Below are 27637 nucleotides of genomic sequence, written 5' to 3'. Positions count from 1 at the left end.
CTGGTTAGGAAGGTTAGTTCTCATGAAATACAGGGAGAACTAGCCATTTGGATACAGAACTGGCTCAAAAAGTATAAAACAGGGCAGTGGAGGGTTGTTTTTCAGACTGGAGGCCTGTGCCACAAGGATCAGTGCTGGGTCCACTACTTATTGGCATTTATATAAATGATGTGGATATGAGCACAAGGGGTATAGTTAGTAAGTTTGCCAATGACACCAAAATTGGAGGTGTAGTGGACAGAGAATAAAACTGCCTCAGATTACAACAGGATCTTGATCAGATGGGTCAATGGGCTGAGAAGTGGCAGATGGAATTTAATTCAGATAAATGCGAGGTGCTGCATTTTGGGAAAGCAAATCTTAGCAGGAAGTATACACTTAATGGTAAGGTCCTAGGGAGTGTTGCTGAACAAAGAGACCTTGGAATGCAAGTTCATAGCCTTGAAAGTGGAGTCACAGGTAGATAGGATAGTGAAGGTGGCGTTTGGTATGCTTTCCTTTACTAATCAGAGTATTGAGTACAGGAGTTGGATGGACATGCTGCAGCTGTACAGAAAATTGAACGCAATATTCCAAAAGTTGCCTAACTAATCTGGTCTCCTTCCTATCAGGAGGATGTTGTGAAACTTGAAAGGGCTCAGAAAAGATTTACAAGGATGTTATCAGGGTTGGAGGATTTGAGCTATAGGGAGAAGTTGAATAGGCTGGGGCTGTTTGCCCTGGAGCAAAGGCTGAGGGGTGACCAGAATCCAGAACTCAACATCATAGGTTTAGAGTAAGATATAAAAGAGACCCAAAGGGCAACCTTTTCACACATAGGGCTGCATGTATGGAATGAGCTACCAGAGGAAGTGGAGGAGGCTAGTACAATTGCAACATTTAAAAGGCATCTGGATGGGTATATGAATAGGAAGAGTTTGGAGGGATATGGGCCAGGTACTGGCAGGTGGCACTTGACTGGGTTGGGATATCTGGTCAGCATGGACGAGTTGGACCAAAGGGTCCGTTTCCGTGCTGTACATCTCGATGACTGGCATTTTTTTTTTATTGGTCTTGCATTGTATCTTGTAAATTATGTTAGTTTTTCTGGTGTTATCTAATGGGTTATTTAGGTTCATTAGTTGCTGTTTGTTTAAGTGTTCGTAGGTTTGTGGGCTACTATGATGCCAAATATGCCTTTAATGTAAGGTAACAGGCTATCAGAAATTACTTTCAGACTACACAGACCACTTGGCATTATGGTAGCCCACAAACCTACCAAACATACTTAAAACAGCAACTAATGAACCTAAAAAGACCCATTAAATACCACCAACAAAACTAATGTCATTTACAAGATACCATGCAAGAACTGTTTAAAAAAAAACATTGGACAAGTTAGCAGGAAACTTGCCACCAGGATACATGAACACCAGCTGGCCACCAAAAGACATGACCTACACTCACTAGTTTCCACACATACAAAGAAGGACACCATTAACTGGGACAACACATCCTAGAACAGGCAAAACAGACATGCATGAGAATTCTTAGATTTGGCATTTTAAAAAGAACTCCATCAATAAACACCAACTTAGATCCTACTTACTTTGCCTTGAAAAAAGCACCGGAAATGACATCACCCACCTTAAGAAACCTAGACCGATAAATAGAGGTGGCACAGACCACCCACGGTTCACCAGAGACTTTCACGGATGAGGTCACCTAATATGGTGAAGAAATGTCTGAAAACAAACTTCCAAGTTCAGCAAGCTAACTTACAATCAACCTGAGCTAAAAATCTTCTCAAAATCGCTAACAATGTTATCTCCTCTATAATGGGGAGAGGAACACCTACATTACCTACAAAAATAAACCCCAAGTCTCCAGCTGCCTGAAACTTGGGCACATGTCCCCACAATGTGTATCTCAGGCTCCAGCAAAGTTCAATGCAAGCTGAAGGAACAGTACCTCATCTTCCACCTAGGTAGCTGAAATCCTTTACACTCAACATGGAATTAAACTAACTTCAGAACATGAATATCCTCCTCCAGATTACCTGGCCGCACACCTCTAAAACCGTTTTGATATGGGTCACTCCCAGCACAGCCAGCCAATTTATTTTCAACTATTCACACCACATTAGCATTCAACTCACCATTTACCAGCAATCCGTTTGCTTACCCTCCTCTCACACTTAGCACTGTCCTCATGCACTCTATTCACAACATCAGCCTACAACATCACACTTTCCTAGCTGCTTTCAGTTCTGACAAAAAATGTTGCTGAACTTGAAATGTTAACTGAAAACCTCCAAGGAAGACTTAAGGATGCACAACAATGCAGAATGGCCAAGAGACTGATAACCAAGTTCAGTACCCATGAGGATAGCCTCAACCAGGACCTTGGGCTCATGCCACACCACAGGTTACCCCCCACTACATTTTACACACGCAAACAAACATTCTCCCTCCCTCACATACATGCATACACCCACCCACCCCATGGGTGGAATTTGCATTTACAGATACATTTTATTTTTGCTCAAAAAGCAAAAAAAAACAATCTGCAGGAAGCCAATCCATGCGATAGTTTATAAATTCCTACTTTGAAAACAGAGCCACTCTGATGCAAGACTGGGATAGAGACAGACTCTAACCTTACCTTTGACACATCGTCTGAGCTGAAATGTCACTTTTTTAAAAAAAAAAGTGAAACCTTAAATTTATCTCAAGAATGTAACTTGAAAGAAGTTTGGGATTTATATTAATGAGCTGAAATCTGCACCCATTCTAAAAGATGTTAGACTTAACAGCAATCTAGGTTTGTTCAACAGATTGTATCAGTTGCATGCATGGCATTGTGATCTTTTGCTATAAATTCTGTGTCTTTTGATCCTACTCCACAGCTACCTGATGGAGCAGCACTCCGAAAACTTGTACTTCCAAATAAACCTATTGGACTATAACCTGGTATGGTATGATTTTTAACTTTGTCCACCCCAGTCCAATACCAGCACCTCCCCATCAGAACCAAAACCAAAAAATCTTCAGATGCTGGAAATCCAAAAAAAAAGAAACCCACAAATTGCTAGAAAAACTCAGCAGGTCTTAAAGCATCTGTAGATAGAAAATGTTTCTAAGTTCAGGTGACCCTTCCTCAGAACTGAGGGTAGATGGAAAAAGTTGTTTTTATGCACAAGATAGGATGGCGATGGGGTAAATGATAAGTGGAGAGAGTCCATGGGACAGAAGCAAAAATGTTAATTGTTTTTCTCTCTACAGATGTTGCCAGACTTAACAGTTTCTCTGTTCCACCATTGTGCAATTCTCAGTTTTTTTTCTTTTTCCCTTCAGTGTTTTCTCAAATACATCCTAACTCCTTCATACTGATTCAGACAATTTGAATGAATTGTACTAAAGTAGCAAATACCATTCACTCTCATTTTGGCTAAATGCTTCTCAAATTGTTTTGCACCAAAAGTAGGTTTGTGTAATTGTATACAGTTCTGCCCTAATGTTCCTACAACAAAAACTATATGGACACATGACCCATGCAGAATGGTGCACTGGCAGGAAACTTTCTACCGTAATACCCTAATCTGAGAATTAAACACTGGAAGGTTTACCAGAGTCAGACAGACATTCAGTATTATTTAGCTAAGGGTGGGGCAAGCTTGATGGAAAGCTGCTTTCTCCTCATACTCCAAATTCCTACACGCTTACAGATACAAGTATATCTTGTATCCAAAAAAATTTAAAGATTTCAAGGATTGTTAAATGCCAAGAAAATTTTAAACATTTTAATAAGGATTGGGTCCTGAATACACTGCCTTCTAATTGTGTCCATAATTTCCCATTATTTTGAACCTTTTCATTACCATGATACATAAAGTGATAATCAATGTTAATAGTCTCCTCTGACTTCATTATGCATCACCTTCATTTTTCTTAAAATCTTCAGTTTTGGTTATGACCATTAAACTAAAATGAACCAGGCTGTTCTTAACCTCACCTGTTCTGTTGATTCAAGATCAGCTTTTAGTTGCGTATCCTATCAAAATGGCAACTTGGACAATAATCACCTGTTTCTTTTTTAAAATTTGTCAAACTAACATATCCAACAAACAATGGGACACAACTTGTGTCATGCTTGAGATATCCTATCCACTCATACCAATTCACTATCTTAGGTATCAAAATGAATGGCTGGAAAAATTAGGAGATCAGGCAGCATCCAAGGAACAGGAGATTTGACGTTTCGGGCATAAGCCCTTTTTCAGCCCTCATTCCTGAAGAAGGGCTTATGCCCGAAACGTCAAATCTCCTGTTCCTTGGATGCTGCCTGACCTGCTGCGCTTTTCCAGCAACACATTTTCAGCTCTGATCTCCAGCATCTGCAGTCCTCACTTTCTCCTGCAAAAATTAAGAGCCAGCTAACACCAAGGGGTGCAGTTTCAAGTAATGTGCTCAGCAGATTCAACTACAACTAGTGCATGTCACCTTAATTGACTTCACTTTCTTCAGAGCACATGCATATACTTGCAAGTGGAGACTAAAAAAAAACAAGAAGCTAGGACTAAATCCAAGAATAAACAAACAGGAGAAATTCTTTTCCACACAAAAACTTTCTAGTACTCTACATGATACTGGATTGAATAGAAAAATCAGGTCAGATCTATGCAAAGTGGTAATATTCAGGGAAAGTCTCGCAGACAAGGTCCATACAAATACAATATTACATCAAAGGAATTGAGGTACATCAGCCAAATACCAAAGAAGAATGCTGCAGAAACTCAGGTATGCAAGGAGAGTTAACGGTTTGAGTCCAACAGGACTTTTCTGAACCATAAGCAATTGCCAATCTAGTTTCCAAGGAATAAAAAAAACTTACTGCTTACCAGTTATTATGTATAATTTTGGAACAGATACAATCACAATCCCAGTGACTCAATGAGAATCCTGCAAAGTATCAGTCCTGCATCCTTTGTAACTCAATATTGATGAAAAGTTGTTTACTTCCCAACCAAACTGTGCTTAGCTTTCCAATTAGGGCCAGATATAGCATGTTCATCAGCACCAGGTTCAATTCTTACCGGCCCAGGTGCACAGTGAATTTCCATTTTTGCCACCCCACATCATCTGGCACATCCATGTTCCAACCTACATTTGAATGTAGACGGTTATTTAGCTGATGCAGGTGGTGTGCACAAAAATCAAAAACAAATATGAAAAACACCGCTATTCATGACCATATTTGCGATCCTCAAATTATTACTCCTTAATATCTTCTACGTCAATAAGAAAGTCTGTCCTATTATCTGCAATGGGAACACTCAATAGATTATGAAGCTGCACTTGAATGACCTTTAAATCGTGCGAACTGGGCGACTAGAGATTTGGTTTAGCCTTTTTTTTGATAAGCAAAGCACCAAGTTGCAAAGTATTTTCAAAGAAAAAATTAAAATTTAAGCCGCTCTCCTATTTAAAATCCTGAGCACAGTACCACTATGGAATAAACCCCAATCGAGGGGCCACTTATCCATCCATAGCAGTGGCTCAGTGCTTCCTTAAAAAAAATTCCACTTCGCAAAACTGATACTGGGACAAACAGTTTAATCCCGACGGGGGTGACTGCACCCTCCTGACTGTGCCCGTTCTTCCTACCTGCTCCGCGCCGTAGCTGCTGGCGATCTGACAAAAATCTTCCAGCCGGATCAACCCTTCCCCGGCCAGGTCAAACAAATCGAAGACGACCCGCAGCCTCTCGCACTCCGACTCAAATCCTGGGTTCCCGGGCGCGGGGGGCTCTAACTCTACCCCCGGGCTCCCGGCCCCCTCCGGCCCCGGGGTAGGCTCCATGAACGGCTGCGATTCCGTTCACTGGGGATCGGTCAGCTCCATTCTCCCCACACCCACTTAAAACTCACCGCTCTCCCCCAACCCCCTCGCCTCCTCGACACCTTTCTCGGCTGTCAAACTATCGGCTCCTAGTGGGGCCCGATCTTTCTCTCTGGGGGTTTTCTCGCTTTCGGGCCCCGGTAGTTCTCGCTCCCTGTGTTCCCTCACATTTGTCCCCAGCCTCTCGGCGCCGCCATCACTCGGATCAGCAGCTATGACGTTATCCTCCTTCCATCACGCCCGCGCCGCCCTGGAGACGCTACATAGCAACCGCTCAGCTGCCGGCACCCTCCAACCGCCGCAATGGAGCATGCGCGAGCGCATGTATCGTGGCCACCGAGCACTGTTTACAGAGTATGGTGCAGAAGGAAATCAGTCGGCCCATTGTGTCCCCTGCCAGCTCTATTGTCTCGTGGCAGCCTCCCTGCCTCCTCCCGTCCCAATGAAGTTAAAAGCCATACAATACCAGGTTATAGTCCAATAGGTTTATTTGTAAGCGCGAGCTTTCGGAGCGCTGCTCCACACAACCACTTGATGAAGGAGCAGCGCTCCGAAAACTTGTGCTTCCAAAAAACAACACCTGGCCTATAACCGGGTGTTGTGCAATTTTTAAAACTTTGTCCACCCCAGTCCAACACCAGCATCCCCAAGTCATATCCCCGTGCAGTATTGATATTCAAAATAAAAATCCAATGCCCTACTGAAGGTCTTTATTGAACATACCTTCACCAGATTTCCAGGCAATACATTCCACACCCTGTACGAAAACTTTGTTTTCTCCTCATCTTGCTTTGTTTGCTAGTCAGTTTAAACCAAAATTTGTGAACGGAATCTAAACCCTTAACCTGGACTTCGAGATTACTAGACCACCACCTCCCAACTTAATGTAATGCGAACAAATATGTTGATTAGTTTCAACATATGGCATTTCCCCAAACGAACAAATCCAGCTCAAGTTCCTAGGTTTTTATAAGTACACTCCAATGTCCCATCTCTGTAAACAAGCAATTCAGTTAATTTCTAGAAGTAGCAGTTATCTGTTCTATAAGTCGACACCAATCCTGCTGTGCTCTTCCAGCGCCACTAATCCAGAATCCACCAATCCTCACTGACAACACACAGATGGCTGTGTCCAAAGTCATTAGCGTTTCTTCTCAAAGGCCCCCAGCCCGTTTCAGAATCTCCAGGTGTAGTACCTCCAAACCGATTTTAACTTACTTTCATTATCCATAGTCTAAATCCAAACTACTTGACAGCACCGGGATCTTGAGACTCGACCCCCATCCCAAAGGCTTAAAAACAAAAAGTTCAAACTCCTATGACAGATTATTGGAGGTAAAAATATTAAAGTCAGCAACTCCTTAACTTCAATTGAAGCTGCCTAAAAATGTTACCACCCGAATTTCAGCAGAGACGGAATGGGGCAAATTTAAACAATACAAAATCAACTATCACTAGTTTCGTTACTTAGTGTCTCGCCAATTGCTGCATTTATAATAAAGTCAACGTGTGAAAGGTTCGCCGTCATAATTCTTAAAACACATCCTTTCCTTTACTCTCCTCTTCCCCCCCCCGTAAAAAAACCCGCCAAAATGTGCACTGAACATTCACCTGGAACTGCGCCATCGCATCATAAAAAACGTAACATGTGGGTCAGATGCGGCCAAGAGATTTAAGGCACCAGCTCTCGCTCTTATTGGTTAAATGCTGTTGGAGAGGTTAAACCAACCTCTTATTGGTTTACTTGGGAAGAGGTGCGACCTACTTCTAGTGTTATTGGTTGAGAAACGAGAGTTCATCAAGGTTCTTGAGAGTTTTGATACTTTAACCCTGTTTTTCTCTCTCCATACATATTGCCAGTATTTCCAACATATTATACTTTAGTTTCAGACTTTCCGAATCCACGGTGTCTTCATGGGTTATGTGGAAGCACCCCCTCTTTAATGGATGTTTCATTGGGTCCAGTTCGCTTTCCTTCATTAGACTGGAGAAAACTCACTGTTTCCAATGGTTGAGAAAACCATTGTTTGTGATGGGGGTCAATGTCACGGAGGACTTCAAGGAGGTGAAGGGCCAGCAAGCCTCACTCTTTTCCTCAGAGGCTTCCATGATAATCTTCCGGTCCAGGGTCCACTCAGTGGAGCAGGACGAGATGTGCTCACGTTTCTTCTTCCAGAAGGTGCACAAAGAGAGCTCTGTGCTCAGCAGCCTGAAGGAAGAAGACGGCTCGATAACGTCATCTCAGGCTGACGTCATGAGGATCAGTAAATCCTTCTATGCCAGTCTGTATGACGCAAAGCCGACCGACAGCGTGGCCTCCCAGTCGTTCCTGTCGTCTATCACGGAGGTCTTAGATGACAGAACATGCGAGAGGCTGGACCAGCCGCTATCTCGGGACGAGCTGACCAAGGCCCTCGAGTCCTTCGAAAAGAATAAAACTCCCGGAAGCGACGGCTTACCGGTCGAGCTCTATTCCGCTCTGTGGGACTTGATTGGCCAGGACCTGCTGGAGGTGTATGTCAGTATGCTTCAGGCGGGTACCATGAGCGAATCCATGAGGAAAGGCATCATCACCCTCATCTACAAGCGGAAGGGGGAGAGGGAGGAACTCAAAAATTGGAGACCGATCACACTGTTGAATGCGGTTTACAAAATCCTGTCAAAGGTAATCGCCAACCGGGTCAGGTCTGCTCTGGGGTCGGTGATTCACCCCGCCCAAACCTGTGCTGTGCCGGGCAGGAAGATCGCTGAGAGTCTCGCACTCCTCAGAGATACGATCACCTACGTGCAGGACAGAGGGTTGGACGCCTGCCTGATCAGCCTGGACCAGGAGAAAGCCTTTGACAGGATATCACACAGGTATATGAGAGATGTTCTCTCCAAAATGGGCTTTGGGGAGGGAATCTGCAATTGGATCAGACTGCTCTACACCAACATCGTCAGTGCAGTCTCAATCAATGGGTGGGAATCAGATAGCTTCCCAGTCAGATCTGAAGTCAGGCAGGGCTGCCCTCTCTCTCCTGCCTTGTTTGTGTGCTGCATAGAGCCATTTGCCGAGTCCATCAGGAAGGATGCAAGCCTGAGAGGGGTGACTATTCTGGGCAGCGGGGGCCTGCAGGTTAAGGCCTCCCTGTACATGGATGACGTCGCCGTTTTCTGCTCGGATCCGCTGTCCGTGCGCAGACTCATGTGCATTTGTGACCAGTTCGAACGGGCCTCGGGGGCCAAAGTAAACCGAGGCAAGAGCGAGGCCATGCTCTTCGGGAACTGGGCCGACCAATCCTCGATCCCCTTCACCGTCAGGACCGACCACCTGAAGGTGCTGGGTATTTGGTTCGGGGGGGCTGGGGCGTGCGCCAAGTCTTGGGAGGAGCGTATCAGTAAAGTGAGGCAGAAACTGGGCAGATGGAGGCTACGGTCGCTCTCCATCACGGGAAAAAACCTGGTCATCAGGTGTGAGGCACTGTCATTGCTGTTGTACGTGGCACAGGTCTGGCCTATTCCCAGAACCTGCGCCGCTGCAGTCACCCGGGCCATCTTCCAGTTCATATGGAGTTCAAAGATGGACCGGGTCCGAAGGGACTTGCTATACAAAGATCTGGGCAACGGGGGAAAAAATACACCCAATGCCACCCTCACCCTGATGGCCACCTTTGTGTGTGGCTGCATCAAGCTGTGCGTGGATCCCCGGTACGCAAACACCAAGTGTCACTACGTACTGAGGTTCTACCTGTCCCCGGTGTTGCGAAGGATGGGCCTGGCCTCGCTGCCGCGGAACGCTCCGAGTAGTTGGACCGTTCCGTACCACCTGTCCTTCGTGGAGAAATTTTTGAAGAAAAACACCTTTGACCACAAGTCCATCAGGAAGTGGTCAGCACGTAGCATCCTTGAGACCCTTCGGGAAAAGGAGAGGGTGGATCCTGTCGAGTGGTTCCCTGAGCAGACTGTCAAAGCAATTTGGCAGAACGCCTCATTGCCAGAACTTTCCAACAAGCACCAAGACATGGCTTGGCTGGTGGTGAGAAGGGCTCTACCTGTGAGATCATTTATGCACGCCCGGACTCTCAGCCGCACCGCACGCTGCCCTCGAAGTGGCTGCAGGAGGGAAGAGACTGTCACACATCTCCTTCTGGAATGTGCCTATGCAGAGGAAGTCTGGAGAGGAATGCAGTGGTGTTTGTCGAGGTTCATCCCGAGCAGCACCGTGACGCGGGACTCCGTGCTCTACGGCCTGTTCCCCGAGACGCACACCGAGACGAACATCAACTGCGCCTGGAGGATCATCAACTCGGTGAAGGACGCTCTCTGGGTGGTCCGAAACCTGTTGATCTTCCAGCTGAAGGAGTTGACCCCGACTGAGTGTTGCAGACTGGCACATTCCAAGGTCCAGGACTACGTGTTGAGGGATGCGCTGAAGCTTGGGGCAGCTGCCGCCAAGGCGCGGTGGGGAAAGACCACCGTTTAACATCTGCCTGTCTAAAGAAGATCAGGGGGCCCTGCAGTCATTTAGGCTCTGCTGACGCCTCAGCTAAATATGTGAGTGAGAAATGCACAAATCTGTATGTAATAATGAAAATTCTGAGCTGTGTATGTAAATGTTGACATATGTATGGCATTACCAAATGTACAGTGTATCAAATATTTTATGAATATTTTATGAATAAAGTATATTTTTGAAATAATAAAAAAAATTGTGTGTTTTTGAGTTAACCTACTTTCATTTGAGTTGGGAGAGCAATACTGACAGCAGCCCTATACCAGAACTGTATACGCTTTGCTGGAAGCCATGCAGAGGCTGTAAGGGGAAAACATTTTGTGTCACTGCAGTGTCCAAGTGGGTTGGGACAACCTCAAGTATTTTCTACCTCAGCTGTGATTTGATTATTTTTACTGGCTTTATTGTGATCGTGGAGGAGGGTTAATAAGTAAGTTCATGGATAATGCAAAAATAGTGAGTTGAATTGCCTTAAATTATAGGAGAAAATAGACAGGTTGGCCACTTGGGCTGATCAGTGGCAAATGAAATTCAATCTAGATAAGTGTAAGGTGACGCACTGGGACAGGACAAGGAGCAGGAATACATAATGAATAGTAGGTCCCTGGGATGTGTTGAGGATCAGAGGGACCTTGGTGTGCCGATCCACCAATCCCTTAAGGACAGTAGATTCAGGCATACAGATTACTTACTTTTATTAGGCGATGATTAGAGTTTAAGAGCAGAAATTATGCTGAAACTGTACAAAATGTTGGTTAGGCCACAGCTAAAGAGTTGTATGCAGTTATATCCACATTACAGGAGAGATAGGATTGCACTGGAGAGGATGCAAAGGAGATTCATCAAGATGTTGCCTGGGCTAGACAGTGCCAGACTGGAAAGAAGATGTAAGTGAAGGGGAGAGAGGGTGACGGAGAACGTAATAAGCAAAGCTAAAAGAAAGGGAAGGAATGGATTCACAATTTGAAAGTGTTGAATTCAATAGAGTCCAGAACCCAAAACTCCTTAAGAGACATTGTGCCATAACAATAGGGTGAAACATTGATTGCATATTATCCAGTTTTGGCCAGACCCCTTGGCAGCATGGAGTAACCATATAGATAGATGTACAGCACGGAAACTTGTCTATGCCGACCAGATATCCTAACCCAATCTAGTCCCACCTGCCAGCATCCAGCCCAAATCCCTCCAAACTCTTCCTATTCATACACGTACCACCCTCTGCATGAAAAAGTTGCCCCTTAGGTCTCTTTTATATCTTTCCCCTGTCACCCTAAACCTATGCCCTCTAGTTCTGGACTCCCCCACCCCAAGGAGATTTTGTTGATTTATGCTATCCATGCCTCTCATGATTTGATAAATCTCTATGAAGTCACCCCTCAGCCCCCAAGCTCCAGGGAAAACAGCCCCAGCCTATTCAGCCTCTCCCTATAGCTCAAATCCTCCAACCCTGGAAACGTTAGTGTAAATCTTTTCTGAACCATTTCAAGTTTCACAACATATTTCCAATAGGAAGGGGACCAGAATTTCATGCAATATTCCAAAAGTGGCCTAACCAATGTCCTATATAGCCGCAACATGATCTCCCAACTCCTATACTCAGTACTCTGACCAGTGAGCACCAAACACCATTTTCACTATCCTATCTACCTGTGACTCTAACTTTCAAGGAGCTATGAACCTGCATGCCAAGGTCTCTTTGCTCAGCTACACTCCCTAGGACCTTACCATTAAGTGTATAAATCCCGCTAAGATTTGCTTTCCCAAAATGTAGCACCTCCCATTTATCTAAATTAAACTCCAACTGCTAATTCTCAGCTCTTTGGCCCATCTGATCAAGATCCCATTGTAATCTGAGAGAATCTTCTTTCTTGTCCACTACACCTCCACTTTTGGTGTCATCTGCAAACTTACTAACTGTACCTCTTACGCTCACATCCAAATCATTTATATAAATGATGAAAAGTAGTGGATCCAGCACAGATCCTTGTGGCACTCCACTGGTCACAGGCCTCCAGTCTGAAAAACAGCCCTCCACCACTACCTTCTGTCTTCTACTTTTGAGTCAGTTCTGTATCCAAATGGTTAGTTCTCCCTGTATTCCGTGAGATCTAACCTTGCTAACTAGTCTCCCATGGGGAATCTTGTCAAACACCTTACTGAAGTCCATATAGATCACATCTACCGCTCTGCCATCATCAATCCTCTTTGTTATTCCTTCAAAAATCTCAATCAAGTTTGTGAAACATGATTTCCCACACACAAAGCCATGTTGACTATCCCTAATCCACCCTTGCCTTTCCAAAGATACGTACATCCTGTCCCTCAGGATTCCCTTCAACAACTTGCCCACCACTGATGTCAGGCTCACTGGTCTATAGTTCCCTCGCTTGTCCTTACCACCTTTCTTAAACACTTTAGTCAACCTCTAGTCTTCTGGCACTTCACCTGTGACTATCAATGATACAAATATCTCAGCAAGAGGCCCAGCAATCACTTGCCTAGCTTCCCACAGAGTTCTAGGGTATACCTGATCAAGTACTTTATTCACTTTTATTTGTTTCAAGACATCCAGCACTTCTTCCTCTGTAATTTGGACATTTTTGAAGATGTCAGCATCTATTTCCCTACATTCTATATCTTTCATGTCCTTTTCAACATTTCCTTTTCCATATCTTGGAAAGATGACCTGGCCTAACCCCTGCCTTGTGGTTCCATTGACTAGTCAGATCATTCCAGAAGGGTTCAGAAAGGGGAAATAAGAAGGGACACTTGGTAAACATTCCAGCAATAACTGAGAAACCCACTTTCATACAAAAAAGGCCCTGAATGCCCAGTCAATTGGATCCAGCAGCCCAAAGAGGTTCACCAGAGCAGGGAGCACATGTCTTTTTCAGGCAGCCTGCCTAGTTTAAGAAAAATTACCATTGTGTAAGAGTTGTTTTCTTTAATTCGCTAGTGTTTTAATAAAACACAATTTGAACTATAGTCCTTTGTTTGTCCCATACAGTAACGGCAGCTGGATAAGTGCATTTTATGAGTATAAACTGGTCAAAGTGTTTACAGAATATTTCACAGACAACATCTATTAATTAAGAGAGATGTATGACTCCTGCTTTATTTGTCAGACTGAGCCTTTACACCTCTTAACTGCAGCCTAAAACCTGTTCAAAAACTAATCAATTACTTGCATTTTTGTGGAAAATGTTTTAAAAAATCTATGGACTTACCAATTCTATTATGGTGCTTTGACTTTTTACAGGAGGTGCTCCTGTCTTTACCACCATTATTGCTAAAACATCTTGAATAAAAATCAACTAGCCTCCTTTTTCAGGCATTGGCTGACTAGTGTGCATTTCAATTTTTAATTCAGATTGCCATAATTTATTTGCTTTGTTTTAACTTCATTTATTTCATTCAGACTAAAACTCCACATTCTAATTCAGCTGCACAAATCAAATGAGCACTTGACATCAACATGGACGAAAGCTATTCCTTGTATGACTGACCTCTTGAAACATGGCTGGATCCTTCTTCCAATCATTGGTACAGCTGGCATTGGAAAAGTGGGGAAGAGTTACAATTTCCTCCCTCATTAACTGCTGGCAATGGTCTACATTATCTTGCTATCAGGTTCAGCTCCAGTTCCCAACCAGTTTACTCTTGCACCATTATGCCTTATATTGTATTATTAAATCACTCCTGTCTTCCATCCTATCACAGACCTTCATTTTGGTTCTTTCTTCCCCCACCCATTTTTCCTATATTAGCTGTTACATATCTAATAACTAAATCTGATGAGAAGTCTTCAATCTCAACAATCAACTGTACTTTTCTTAACCCATAACTGCTGCCTTACCTGATATTTGCAGCATTTTCTATTCTTATTTAAAACATCCAGCAATTGCAGTATTCTGCTTTTCTATTCTTCTAACCAGAGTAAAGCAAGGACAGGATGATCTTCTCTACCTCTCTTTAGCACTGGAGGAGTACGTGGAATGTCTGGTGACTTGGGAGGACAGTTTGATCCTGCATTTCTCTAATTAAATCCAGATCCTTAGCAAATCCCAAAGCAAATTACAAAGGAAAAACAAGGAAATAACTCTGAAGTGTTCTGTTATTCCATGGGTGCAAGGGCTCCACACACAACTTGCATTTATATGACACCTCTAACATAGATAAACTTCCCAGAGCAATTCAGAGATCACAGAAACAAAAGCAAGTGAATTAGCCAAGTGGATATTTTTCATGGTATAGTGCACCCAGCTAATCCTTATGTTCTGCAGTAGAGATTAAATATCCAGTTCAATTGGTGCATCAACCTCACTTTACCATCTTGTCCAAAGATGGCATACCTCTGTTAACACAGTGCTGTACTGAAGGTTTAGCCAAGGTCATGCATTAAAATTCTAGAGTAGGGTTTGAATCCACAATTTTCAATCAGAGTACAAATTCTTTATCGGTTTACAAATGAGGCAAATCTGATACTGGTGAACAGTTGGGCTTTAGTTGTCTGAACAATAGTTATGGCAGCTCACTCAATTTGTGAATGATAGCTGCAAAAGCTGAAAATAACTTCAAAACATAACAAGACAATGCAGCATACAATAAACCACCAGCCATATTTTAGATACTAAACAAACACTGAAACAACTCTGAAAATATTGCGCAGCATGTATAGAGAAGTGCACTCCATTTAATGGCTGGTGACCAGAGTTAGCATAAAATCAGTGTCTCAAATGTATGATGATGTTGGTGATGAGTGACAATTGTTTATCAAGTGTTGATCAGTTGAACCTTAGTGAAACAGTTCAGTAGATAACTACAGCAGAAGCTGTCCTTGTGTCAGACATTAAAAGAGGGAAAAAGAGTGGCAAGGCTAGCTCAGAATGCCTTTACATCCTTTCAGCTATGAAAATGTACACATATGCATATACTGTTACTGTATTATTTTATTAATAAGGAAAACCTTCACAGTATTGATCAATTCTCTTTAGAAACAAACATCATCCACCTCTACAGCATTTACAGTCTGGCTGATTTTTGCAGGAGCACCTCCATCATTGACAGGTTGTTGGCTCCTGTAAGCCAATGTCCACCATCAATTACGAGTGTTGTGCCAGTCACATATGATGCTGCCGGGCTTACAAGATAAAGCACACCGTGGGCTATTTCTGACTTTGTCCCAAATCGTTGTAGCGGAATAAGTTTATCCAGGCTTGCCGCAGCCTTTGTCAAACCACCTGATGAGGGAACAGACAGAAAGAGGATTGGGGGGGGAAAAACATTCTTATGTGCACGTGGTCTGCCTGTTTTATGATACTGCTGACATTTACAGGTCTGATTATTACAGCACTGGTCTCATTAGAGATACATAGTTCTTTACCCAATTTCCGAAAGCCTTCAGTTCCAGATGTGGGTCCTGGTGCCAGACTATTAATGCGAATGTTATCAGGTCCCCATTCTGCTGCTAGATGTCTTGTCATTGCATCTGTAAAGCAAAGTGAGGTATATTCAACAAACGACAATTATAATTTTCCCCAAGTCACAAGTAGAACTTCCTGATTCCACAGGGCAACAGCATAGGTTGCCTCTTCAACTACTAACTTTCATGTTGATAACTTTCGACATCCACCTCACACAGAAGCTAAGTGCATGGCTTAATTTAATGACATTGTCAATGCTGCAAGCCTAAACTGAAAGGTAAGAGAAATGTATTCCTGGGAGGTGTGTGAGGGATGAACAATACCAGCAGGCTCTGCTTCTTGTCTCCTTGTTTTTACAGAGAATGATAGTGACCTCTGTTCAAGAACACAAGTGACCATATTAATTATTGTGGATTAAGTTAATTACATTGTGGTTCCATGCAGCAAGTCGAGATGGAGAAATGGAATTTTCACTTGTACTTTATCATGATCAAAGTCACTCAGTTTGACCATGTTGTCAAGAGAAATTTCCACATGGGGCTGTGGTATAACCCTTTTGGAAATACAATTAAGAGGTTTGCCTGTACTCTCCCGCTTTAGCATTTGCTCAGTTTGAATTAAAAAATGTTCTATCCCTTATCCCAAAAGTAGAATTTAACATCAACATATATTGTAAATCAGCTCCCCCTAGAGGGACTGAATAGGAGAACCACCAAAGTGTGAGCATCTTGACACTCATCTGGTGCATTGCTGCAGACACCAAAACAGATTCTATGAAGACCTTAAGAAATTAGAACAGGAGTGGCCTTTTGGCACTTCAAACTTGCTCTGTCAATCAACAGGATCATAGCTGACCTGACTTTACTCAAAAAGCGCAGCAGGTCAGGCAGCATCCAAGGAACAGGAGAATCGACGTTTCGGGTATAAGCCCTTCTTCAGGAATGAGGAAGGATATATTTCACCAAGGATATATTTCCCTCATCTCCCTATCAGCGTTCCAGAAAGACCACTCCCTCCGCAACTCCCTCGTCCACACCCCCCACCAATCCAACTTCCACTCCCGGCACCTTCCACTGCAACCGCAAGAGATGCAAAACTTGCGCCCACACTTCCCCCCTCACTCCCCTCCAAGGCCCCAAGGAATCCTTCCATATCCATCACAAATTCACCTGCACCTCCACACACATCATTTACTGCATCCACTGCACCCGATGTGGCCTCCTCTACATTAGGGAGATGTTCTGCAAGTAGGCGGCCTGTTTCAGAAGACACCTCTGGGACACCCGGACCAACCAACTCAACCGCCCCGTGGCTGAACACTAACTCCCCCTCCCACTCCGGCAAGGACATGCAGGTCCTTGGCCTCCTCCATCGCCAGACCATGGCAACACGATGCCTGGAGGAAAAGCGCCTCATCTTCCACCTAGGAACCCTCCAACCACAAGGGATGAATGCAGATTTCTCCAGCTTCCTCATTTCCCCTCCCCCCACCTTTTCTCAGTCCCAACCCTCAGACTCAGCACCGTCTTCTTGACCTGCAATCTTCTTCCTGACCTCTCCGCCCCCACCCCCTCTCCGGCCTATCACCTTAATCTTCTTCCACCTATCGCATTTGCAACGCCCCTCCCCCAAGTCCCTCCTCCCTACCTTTTATCTTAGCCTGTTTGGCACACCTTCCTCATTCCTGAAGAAGGGCTTATGCCCTAAACGTTGATTCGCCTGCTCCTTGGATGCTGCCTGACTTGCTGCGCTTTTCCAGCAGCACTTTTCAGCACTGATCTCCAGCATCTGCAGTCCTCACTTTCTTCTCGCTGACTTTACTCATGTTTTTCCTGTCTTTTCCTTTATTTCACACTGATCAATAATCCATCTTAGTTTTAAATACACATAAGGACTCTGCCCCCACAGCTTTACGTGGCAAGGTATTCCAAAGACTCATAACACAGAGAAGAAATTCATCCTATCAGTCTTAAGTTGGCACCACTACTATTCTTTTAAAAACTAATTCCATGTACAATAGAAAGTAAGTCATATACACATTTTAAGTTTTGATAACAGCTAGATCTGTGATATTGGTCTTTGCATTTCAAATCTTAATTCAAGGTTCACTGTTTGACTTTCCTGTGCTCAAATTGCCACAATCTTTACCCAACCCAGAGATCCATACTGAGAAGTGCCATCACTCCATTCCCTCCATATGGGAGTCTGTACTCCTAATTCAAAACCTTATTTACAATAATTTATGCATTGCAATCCTGATTTCAACTGTTTTTTCATTTCAGGAATTTAACCTATTAACTTACTATTCACTATTATCTGTCTCAGTCTCTGCCAATGTTTGGGCATCAAGGGTATTTGATGCCCTGGGGAAAAAAAAGAAAAGGCAAAACGAAAAAAGGTGGGGAACCACTTTCAGCGTGGTGGTGAATAGCAACATAGGCACAATAGATTGTGACGTGGAATCAATTTGGATGGTTAGGAGGAATAACAAAGGAAAATTTGTCATGAATGAAGTCATAGTCGAGAGCAGATCAGGCAGCAACCGAGGGGTAGGAGAACCAACATTTCGGGCATAAACCCTTCTTTCCTGATGAAGGGCTTATGCCTGAAACATTGATTCTGCTACTGCTCGGATAATGCCTGACCCGCTGTGTTTTTCCAGCACCATACTGTTGACTCTGATCGCCAGCATCTCCAGTCCTCACTTTCTCCTCCATGAATGAAGTCAACTATAGGTTCCCAAAGGCTTATCTTGTTATAGGGCAAAATAGGAAATAATGGAGGGCATTTAAAGGCACCACAATTGTCATGGATGATTCTAATCCGTACATTGACTGGACAAATCAGAATAGCAGTAGTTGGAAGACAATTTTGTAGAGTCCATCAGGGATGGTTTCTTGGAGCAATAGGTTGCACAATTTCGCTGAGAACAGACTATTTTAGGTCTAGTAATGTGTAAAGAGGTGGGATTAAGGAGAGATGCTAAGGATCTTTTGGGGGATTGCAATCACAGCCTGGTAAAACCTGAGGGAGAGCGAATCAGATCGCAAACCAGTTTCCTCAACTTAAATAAGGACAATTACAGAGGTATGAAGACAGTCTAAAGTAGGCTGGGACAAAGAGAAAGTCAGTAAATGAGCAGACATTTAAGCAGATATTTAATAAAGTTCAGCAAAAATGTATTTACTCCAGTCAAAAATAAGGACTTGATGAGAAAGATGAACTGCCCATGGTTAACAAAGTGGTCAAGGAAATCAAAAACTAAGATATAACAGCAGCAAAATCTAGTGGTAGGTCAGAAGGCTGAATTCTTTGAGGAACCAGCAACAGATGGCCAAACTGCTAAAAAGGTAAAAAAAAAATGGATTATGAAAGTAAATTGGCAAGACTATAGAAACAACAGCAACAGCCTCTATAGGTATCTAAGAAGAAACTAGCTAAAGTGAGTGTAGGACACTTGAAGGAAGTGACTCGTAAGTTGCTAATGGGGAATGGGGAAATGGAGGATAATTAAACCAAGTGGAGGACACTACAAATATCACAAAGATATTAAATAAGCAAGGTGACAATGGGACTTGTGACAATGTCTATCATGTCGGACAAAGAATTTGATGAATTAATGGAACTGAAGGCAGACAAGGTGTCAGGACTGGATGCTCTGCATCCAAGGATTTTAAGAGAAGTGGCTACAGAGATAGTGCAGGCATTGATGAAACATTCCTGACTAGAACATGGCTGATGTGGCATGCCCATATTCAAGAAGGGACAAAGACAGAAAGCAGAATACTATAGGCCAGTTGACCTAACATCTCTGTTGAGAAAATGCTAAAGTCCATCATTAAGGAGCAAAAAAAAAGGCCTTTAGAAAGGCTTAAACACAATCAGTCAACATGGTATTGTAAGAGAAATAATTTTGATAAATCTGCTTTAGTTCCGAGGCTATGACAAGCACAGTTGATAAACGGGAAATTAGTAGATAGAGTGTATTTAGATTTCCAAAAGGCATTTGATGAAGTGCCACATAGAGTCATAGAGATGTACGGCATGGAAACACACCCTTCGGTCCAACTCGTCCATGCTGATTGGATATTTTAAACTGATCTTATACCATTTGTCAGCATTTGGCCCATAGTCCTTTAAACCCCTCCTACTTATGTATTCACCCAGATGCCTTTTAAATGTTGCAATTTTGCCTGCCTCCACCACTTCCTTTGGCAGCTCATTCCATAAATATGCCACCCGCGAATTCAAAAAGCATACCATAATTTAAATGGACAAGATTTCAAGAAGGTGCAGCATAGAGGGATCAAGTGTTTATGTGCATGAAACAAAGAATGTTAGCATGCAGGTGCAAGCAAATGGAATTTTGGTCTTTATTACTTGGGATTGGAATTTTAAAGAAGGAAACTGGTAGGGCTATACGTGCAGCACTATGTACAGTTTTAGTCACTGTATTTAAGGAAAGCATGATATTGGGTTTGGAAGCATTTCAAGAGATTCACTAGGCTGATACATGGAATAAATGGGCTTACTTATGGAGAAGGCTGTACAGGTGAGTCCATTGTCATTCGGGTTTAGAAGAACGAGGAATGATATTCTGATTTGTTAGTCTCCTTGTTTACCTATCCCTTTCATTTTTCTTGCTCTGGGCTTGATCTCCACTTCGACACACAATCTTTGGCTTCAGCATAAATACCACGTTTTCCGAACTGCTAACAGTTCTAATGAGGAGCCATTGAACTGAAAATGTTAACACTGCTTTCTTCCCACAGATGCTGCAAGACCTGCTCAGTTTCTCCAGCAATTTTGATTTTTGTTCAAGATTCTGAGGGGACTAGACAGGGTAAATGTTGAGAAAATGTTCTCACTAGTAGCAAATATCAAACTAAGAGACATAGTTACAACATACAGGGAGACTCACTTAAAACAGAGATGCAAAACAATTTATTCTCCCAGAGGGTAGTGAATATCTGGAATTCTGTGGCCCCAGAAAATTGTAAAGGCTAGAAAGTAATTAGAGAGAAGGTAGATGACTTTTGGGATATTGAGGAATTGAAAGTTATGAGCAGTTGATATGAAATAAGAGTCGAGTCCAGGGGCAGATCAGCCATGATCTTACAGAATGGTCTGGCAGGCTTGAGCGGCTGAATAACCTACTCCTGCTCCTATTTCTGATGTTCTTATTTAATCTTCCCTAGACTCCTTTGAAGACAGTGGACTGGAGCATGGCAAATATAATACCTGTACCTTTATTCCAAAGGCTGCAAGTTTAAACCCAGCAATTTCAGCCCAAAGTCAGTAATTTCAGATGTAGAGAAACTTATTGAAACAAATATTGTGGAAAGAATTAGTAGGCACATGGAAAAATGTGGGTTAATTAGGAACAGTTAGCACAGATTCAAGAGAATATCATATTTAATTAACTTCGACTCGGGATGTACAGCAATGCAACAGACCCTTCGATCCAACTCATCCATGCCAACCAGATGTCCTAAATTAATCTAATCCCATTTGCCAGCTTTTGACCCATATCCCGCTAAACTCTTCCTGTTCATATACTGTGGGAAAAGATTTGCTATCCCACGATAGGCCCACAAAAACAAATTGGCCAAATTGTACCAGGGCACCCAGAATTCCCAAGCGCCTCACGAACTGGGTCAGACGGCAGGCAATGGAATACGCTTTCAAGCTGCCATGGACATGACAAGAGGCTCAAACCCTTAGGGCAGTTTCACAACCCAGCAACAGCAAAGTCACACAAACAGTAGGACAGGCAGACAGGCACCATAGGACAATGGAAGCACCTCACCACCCCAGAAAAGACTTTAACACCTACCTGTGAAGATGAATGGAACCATGATATGGTCAGGATGTTGCATTGTGTGAAGGAACCGGACATTCATCTGATAAACGGTTTTCCACTTAGCACCCTTGCAACTAAATTATTCCATTTTCAGAAACATTGTATGTTCCCATTTCTTAATCAGAGTCATTGTGCAGCATTATAAAACTGGTCTCATCCTCAGCTCTGGGAGGAGAAATCAAATTCTCTGTGCAGACGGTCAGTTCTGTGTCAGCTAGTCTGTTTTCTCCTCCAGCGATATTGCTTGCAATAAACTGTTTGTCAATTTCACTTCGAGCTGTGTTTTGTGATCTCTAACCTATTGGGTAAATTTCTCCAGCATATATCCATCTAGGTGCCTTTTAAGTGTTGTAATTGTACCTATCTCCACTACTACCTCAGACAGCTCATTCCATACACGCACCATTCTTTGCATGAAGAAGTTGCCCCTTAGGTCCCTTTTAAATCTTTCCCCTTCCACCTTAAACTCCATAGTTTTGAACTCCCCTATTCTGGGGAAAAGACCTTGACTATTCACTCTTTCTATACCCCTCATGATTTTATAAACCTTTATAAGGTCACCCCTCAGCCTCCAACACTCCAGGGAAAAATGCCCCAGCCAAATCAACCTCTCCCTATAGCTCCAACCCTCCATCCATCTGAATTCTTTCAAGATTAAGAACATCTTTCCTCTAGTGGGGAGAATTGAATGCAGAAATTTAAAGGTGGCCTCATCAATGTCCTGTATAGCTGCAAAAATAGTGTCCCAACTCCTATACACGATGCACTGACTAATGAAGGCAAGCATGTCAAACACCTTCTTCATCACTCTGACTACCTGCGACTCTACTTTCAAAGAAGTATTTCTTGGGATATGTCTTTGCTGTGAGCCATGAACTATTTTCTTAAATGTCTGCAGTGTTCCTCAACTATCATTGCTGCTCATTTCCCAGTCCAGTCCAGCCAACTATGCCCTGAATCCTTTGTTAGTGCCAGTCTTTTAGGCTTAGCGCAGTTGATTCAGATTCATATTCCTCCTTCTCAAACTGAATGCTAAATTCTGTTTTGCTATGGTGGTTTCCTAGGGGATTTTATATTCTGAGATCATTTGTTAAACCTACCTCATTACACATCACCAGAACCAAAACAGCAGAAATGTAGAGACATATGTTCCAGCCCTGCACTGATAAGATTAAATGCACTGTTTATACTGGCATTTCCAATAGGAAGATAGTGCTCTCACTGATCTGGGCTCCCAGTACCTGCAGTACAATTTACCTATAGCAGCTTTGGCAGAACCAGCGTGGACCTGCAGAATTTGTCCTCGGTAGCTCAGCGTAGCTGTAATATTCACAATGATTCCTCCATGTTCCTAGGACAACAGAAGATTACTAAACCAAATACAATGTTCCACAAATGTTATGATTTCAAAATTAAATTCCATATCACTTTCAATGTCAGTTTTCAGATGACATCTAGTTTGAATGTGATGAATTAAGTTTATTAATGTTTCTTGATCTATACACTACTCTCATTGTTTCTGACGTAGATATGAAATTTATGAGAGGGGTGTGCAACATCTCAAAAGAAGCCAATTAACTCTATTTACTGTTGAACCCTCGGCCAGAATAGATATGCATTCCATTAGTCCTCACTGGTCGCAGTGAGTTCCAAATACAGGCCTTCGAGATGTGAGGGACAGAGGGTTTGCTTTCACACAAGAAAAGACAAAATTATTTATTTCTCACTTCTTTTTCATTATGACTTCTCTACATCTCATCCTCTGCTGAAACACGACCATTTTGACTGATGCATTTGCTCAGTGATTACTCTTTAGCCATGAGCTTGGACAGTTGTGTGCACTGGAAGGCTGAGCACGAATATTGTTTACTTTCTCTCATGGATATGGAGACACAAGCCCAAAAGTAGCACTCCTATTGCTGCCCTTTTTCAGTATAAAAGAAAAGAAAAACAAGTTGGGCTTTTCCTGCTATGAGTGGCTCGCAGGTGAGTGATCACAAGAACTCTCCAAGATTGAGTTAAATTAACAGGACTTGCAATTTCCCAGAGATGCAAGAGATGGTTGTCTCCTCTGACAGGACCAGGAGATTGCTACCCAGACTCTCACTTAAAGAAAAGGGAAATTTAAAACAAACTGGACAAGTAAAATCCAGTTCTTTCACCAGTGTACAATTAACTCACCTTGAACCACTTCTGGTACAAGACTTTGCTGGTGTTAAAGGTTCCAATTGTATCTATCTCCAGGACAGTTTTGAAAGCGTTGAATGACAGGCCACTGGCAGGACATAGGAAGTTACCTGCTGCACCTGGAAAAAGACAGGACAAACTAACAAGTAAACAACACTTTCACAGCAGAATCAGCTTTTAACAAACTTTCCTGTGCACTGGATAGTTATAAGAATGACATTTAAAGCAGTGCTATACATGGAGTTGGCACTGAGTGCCATATGGACCAACAGGGTTCTGTGGATCAACAGCCTCCACTTGCAAGTAACAAGAAAGGTGAAGAAGTGTTGAGAAATTACCATTAATCAAGATATCAATTTTTGCAAATTTCTGAAGCGTGTCCTCCACAGCAGCATTGATGGTAACAGGTTGCCTGACATCCAATGAGACTGGCAGACATCGTTGTCCAGTGGCTGCTGAGAGTTTCTTTGCAGACTGGATTAAAGAATGATATATCAGTTATTGCTGAATGCAGCACATACAGGCTTCAAAGCTATTTTCCGTGTGGATAGTTTGGATATGCAAGAATTCACGGGCTGCTGTGGTTTCATCAGATTAACACTCAATTAGTCTCAATATTTCAAATACACAATTCGGCTGAGGTCACCATGAAAGTCCTGTCTTTTCAACTTCATCCCTCGCCTGCTGACTCTCAGGTTAAACTCACCACCAATCATCTCTCTCTCTAAAGAAACAGAAGATCTATAGTTCTTTGAGACTGTGGTGACTTTACCTTAATCATATGAATTGGAATAGTTTCACCTCATACTGAATGAAACAACTTAGAGGCAGCCATCTCAAACACATAAGCTCAGAAGGATTATAATAATTTAGCGAAATTTAATGATCTTTGAGAATAGTAGTGGACTGAATCTCACTAACACTAATAATGGACTGAGTCTTAATTTTGTTTCGAAACAGAAATAACCTCCAGCTATATCATCCTGTGACACTATCATTTTGCTGTAATGTCACAAAAGGTATCAAAGTTCCAGTACTTCTCATTGATTTATTTTTCATTTCACTGAGACTTGTAACTAAATCAGAGACTGTCCCTTAGTTTTAGAAATTGCTGTACCTCCATATGAACCGGAGGCTGATCAGCCCCTCAAGCCTGCTCAGCTGTTTAATTATTTTAAGGCTGATTTTTACATCATTACAATTTATTTGCCTTTGCTCAATATTCCTTCAAATCTTCATCAAATAAAAATCTCAGTCTCGGTACTGAATGTGCCAATTGGCCCAGCATTTGGACAGGGACTTCCAGATTTCTAATATCTATGAAGAATTGCTTCCCGGCATTGTTCCTGAAAGGCCTAAGTATAACATACATCCTGTTTCTGATCTCTCCACTAGCGGAAATTGAATAATTTTATTCTTTTAAACATTTTGATTAGTTCACACCTCAATCTTCACAAGCAAAGCACAGGAATGCACTGTACTCACAAAATGAATTGTAAATAAGATGCTTTCAGCGGGTTTTTTTTAACTAAATTAGATGAAATGAGGAAACAAAACTCATAACTGACAATAGTAAATGCAGACAGCAATTGTCCTGGATTAACTCTAAAACATACAAATATCAGACTTCATCTTATTCCCATTTTAATATCTGCCTTTTAGGATGAGCATTAGGGTAACAGAGGCTGAAAAATAATAATGTGGGGATTAACATAATTTAAAACAAAACATCACTTAAATATATTACTTCACTCTGCTTTTAATTATCAAAGCAAGGTCTGGACTACCTACTGCCTGTACTCGCTCCAAGCTCCTGCTCGCAATAACAGTCTGACATCCATGCCTGTAAAAATAAACAATAATTAAAAAGTTGTTACAGAATAAAAGGGTCAACAACTGATGTCCAGTTTGCACTGATCTCAGTTGGGGATTCACCATAACTTCACACACTTGATCGTGGAATAACCAAGCAGGTCCATATCTTTCTGAAAATGTTATATTAGACCCAACATAGCAAAAGATGCTGCTAGACCTGCTGTTTCTCCAGCATTTCTGTTCTTACTCATATTTGTTATGTTCTTAATGTGCATACATCATATACATAGCTGGCTAAAAGGCCTTATCTCTTGGTCACTACACAGAGAGCAAGTCTCCTTCTTCCTACCAATATTCAAAATTGTCAGCTACTGATTGAATGGCCTATAAATCATGGGCTGGGCTTTCGTGACAGTGATAACATCCCTGCCTCTGAAGCCAGGAGGTCTAGATTCGATTACTTACAGTGTGGAAACCGGCCCTTCGGGCCAACAAGTCCACACCGACCCGCCACCCATTCCCCTACATTTACCCCTTCACCTAACACTACAGTCAATTTAGCCTGGCCAATTCACCTAACCTGCACATTTGTGGGAGAAAACCGGAGCACCCGGAGGAAACCCACGCAGATACGGGGAGAATGTGCAAACTGCACACCTGAGTTGTGGTCGCCTGAGGCGGGAATTGAACCCAGATCTCTGGCGCTGTGAGGCAGCAGTGCTAACCACTGTGCTGTCTAGTTTCAAGTCCCTCCTGCTTTAGAAGTATCATAACATTCCTGAATAGTTTGGTTTTTTTTGAAAAGCCTATAAATCTTGTATATTGTGAAATAATTTGGTTTCAACATCCTTGATCGTAGAATCATAGAGGAAGTTGCTCACTGATATAGAATAGCTACGGCCTAACTGAATGGTGGAACAGCTCAAAGGCTGTATAGCTCCTTTTCTAACTATCCATTGCAAAATGGTGCACTTTTTGTTAACTAAATAGATCCTTTTCACTTATACAGTTTCCAGAAGCTCATGAAATTTTGTGCAAATACATGCAATTTCTGTTCATTCTGCAGCTGCTGCCCTACCTCATCAGTATCTCTGCAATTCGGAATCCAATGCCAGACCCTCCTCCAGTGATGAATGCCACTTTGTCCCTATTCAGAAATGCAAGAGGTTAACATCAATAGCTATGTATTACTTTATTAAAATCAGGAAGTACAATGACACCTCCCATCACAACAGTCCTGTCGGGTGCAAGAGAAAATCCTCCCAGGATAAATGGTGTACGAAAATCTCTGTTCCCAGGTACATTTACTAAAAAAAAGTCCTTTAAATATAACGTACTGTCACTAGCCCCAAATTACCTACTGAAAATATAAAACGGCTTACTTCAGCATGTCATCTCTGAATATATAGGAATAGTTCAACAAACAATCATCTGTATCCACTTCCTGAGGACTGCTGCTCGTCGCAGACATGATTGTTTCTCAGGAATCGGTTTAAATCTTCGTCCTATCTCTTTTTGTGGGAAGGGGGAGAAGCTCCTCCACAGACTCCGAAGATAGACTTCTCACAAACTGGAGAGAGAATTTCCGGACAGTGAGCCCTTCTGACTCTTAACGAAGATCCTAAAACAGATTCAGATACACCGGGTCAAATTCCTTTTCAGGGCCCTGGTCACAAGATCAAAATCCCAGAACAACGCACCAACAACGGCTTTGATGAACCACAACCATTCCTGATGAAAGGCTTACGCCCGAATCGTCGATTTTCCTGCCCCTCGGATGCTGCCCTGACCTGTTGTGCTTTTCCAGCAACACACTCTCGACTCTAAGGTCCAGCATCTGCAGTTCTCACTTTCCCCTCACAGCCAACACCATCCGAAACCCCAAACAACACTGAGCATGCGCCGCCGACATGCTGATGACGAAAAAAACTACATTTCCCACAATGCCATTTAGACGGGTCAACCCTCGTGT

The 27637-nt window shown here is 42.7% G+C and overlaps 2 protein-coding genes across 5 annotated transcripts in view; both read right to left on the bottom strand.

Moving 5' to 3' along the window:
* rab11fip3 (RAB11 family interacting protein 3 (class II)) overlaps positions 1-7132 on the bottom strand; it is a 103545-nt gene extending 96413 nt beyond the window's left edge. Inside the window, exon 1 of one of the 2 annotated variants that reach the window (XM_060840677.1) lies at positions 7098-7132. In XM_060840677.1, the coding sequence (XP_060696660.1) occupies positions 7098-7103 (6 nt within the window). In that variant the 5' untranslated portion in view covers positions 7104-7132. Of the gene's footprint in view, positions 1-5645; positions 6162-7097 lie in introns of those variants that run through there. The other variant, XM_060840676.1, reaches the window with a different exon arrangement.
* An 8176-nt stretch (positions 7133-15308) lies between these two features.
* decr2 (2,4-dienoyl CoA reductase 2, peroxisomal) lies at positions 15309-27546 on the bottom strand. 3 transcript variants are annotated; one of them, XM_060840228.1, is made up of 9 exons: positions 27366-27546; positions 27048-27286; positions 26744-26812; positions 25642-25693; positions 24189-24324; positions 23845-23969; positions 22921-23014; positions 15761-15865; positions 15309-15617 (listed from the first exon to the last, which is right to left on the bottom strand). In XM_060840228.1, the coding sequence occupies exons 2-9, from the start codon at positions 27134-27136 to the stop codon at positions 15400-15402; spliced, it is 888 nt and encodes a 295-aa protein (XP_060696211.1). In that variant the 5' UTR covers positions 27137-27286; positions 27366-27546; the 3' UTR covers positions 15309-15399. The 3 variants fall into 3 exon arrangements, with proteins under 3 accessions (XP_060696211.1, XP_060696212.1, XP_060696210.1); XM_060840229.1 differs by having other exon boundaries at positions 27456-27546; XM_060840227.1 differs by having other exon boundaries at positions 27048-27546.
* Positions 27547-27637: the final 91 nt, after the last annotated feature.

This window comes from Hemiscyllium ocellatum, chromosome 20 (genome assembly GCF_020745735.1).
Source record: "Hemiscyllium ocellatum isolate sHemOce1 chromosome 20, sHemOce1.pat.X.cur, whole genome shotgun sequence".
NCBI lineage: Eukaryota > Metazoa > Chordata > Chondrichthyes > Orectolobiformes > Hemiscylliidae > Hemiscyllium > Hemiscyllium ocellatum.
Note: the sequence above shows the minus strand (reverse complement) of the source record. Positions and strands in the feature narration are given on the sequence as shown.

Excerpts from the sequence above, each read along its gene's own strand:
- decr2 (XM_060840227.1), bottom strand. The coding sequence starts at position 27,136 with ATGTCTGCGACGAGCAGCAGTCCTCAGGAAGTGGATACAGATGATTGT. Across the intron at positions 26,813-27,047 it reads TTCAGAGATGACATGCTGAA|GGACAAAGTGGCATTCATCA; the intron begins GTAAGCCGTTTT and ends ATTTCTGAATAG. Across the intron at positions 24,325-25,641 it reads GCTTGGAGCGAGTACAGGCA|TCTGCAAAGAAACTCTCAGC; the intron begins GTAGGTAGTCCA and ends TCTTTAATCCAG.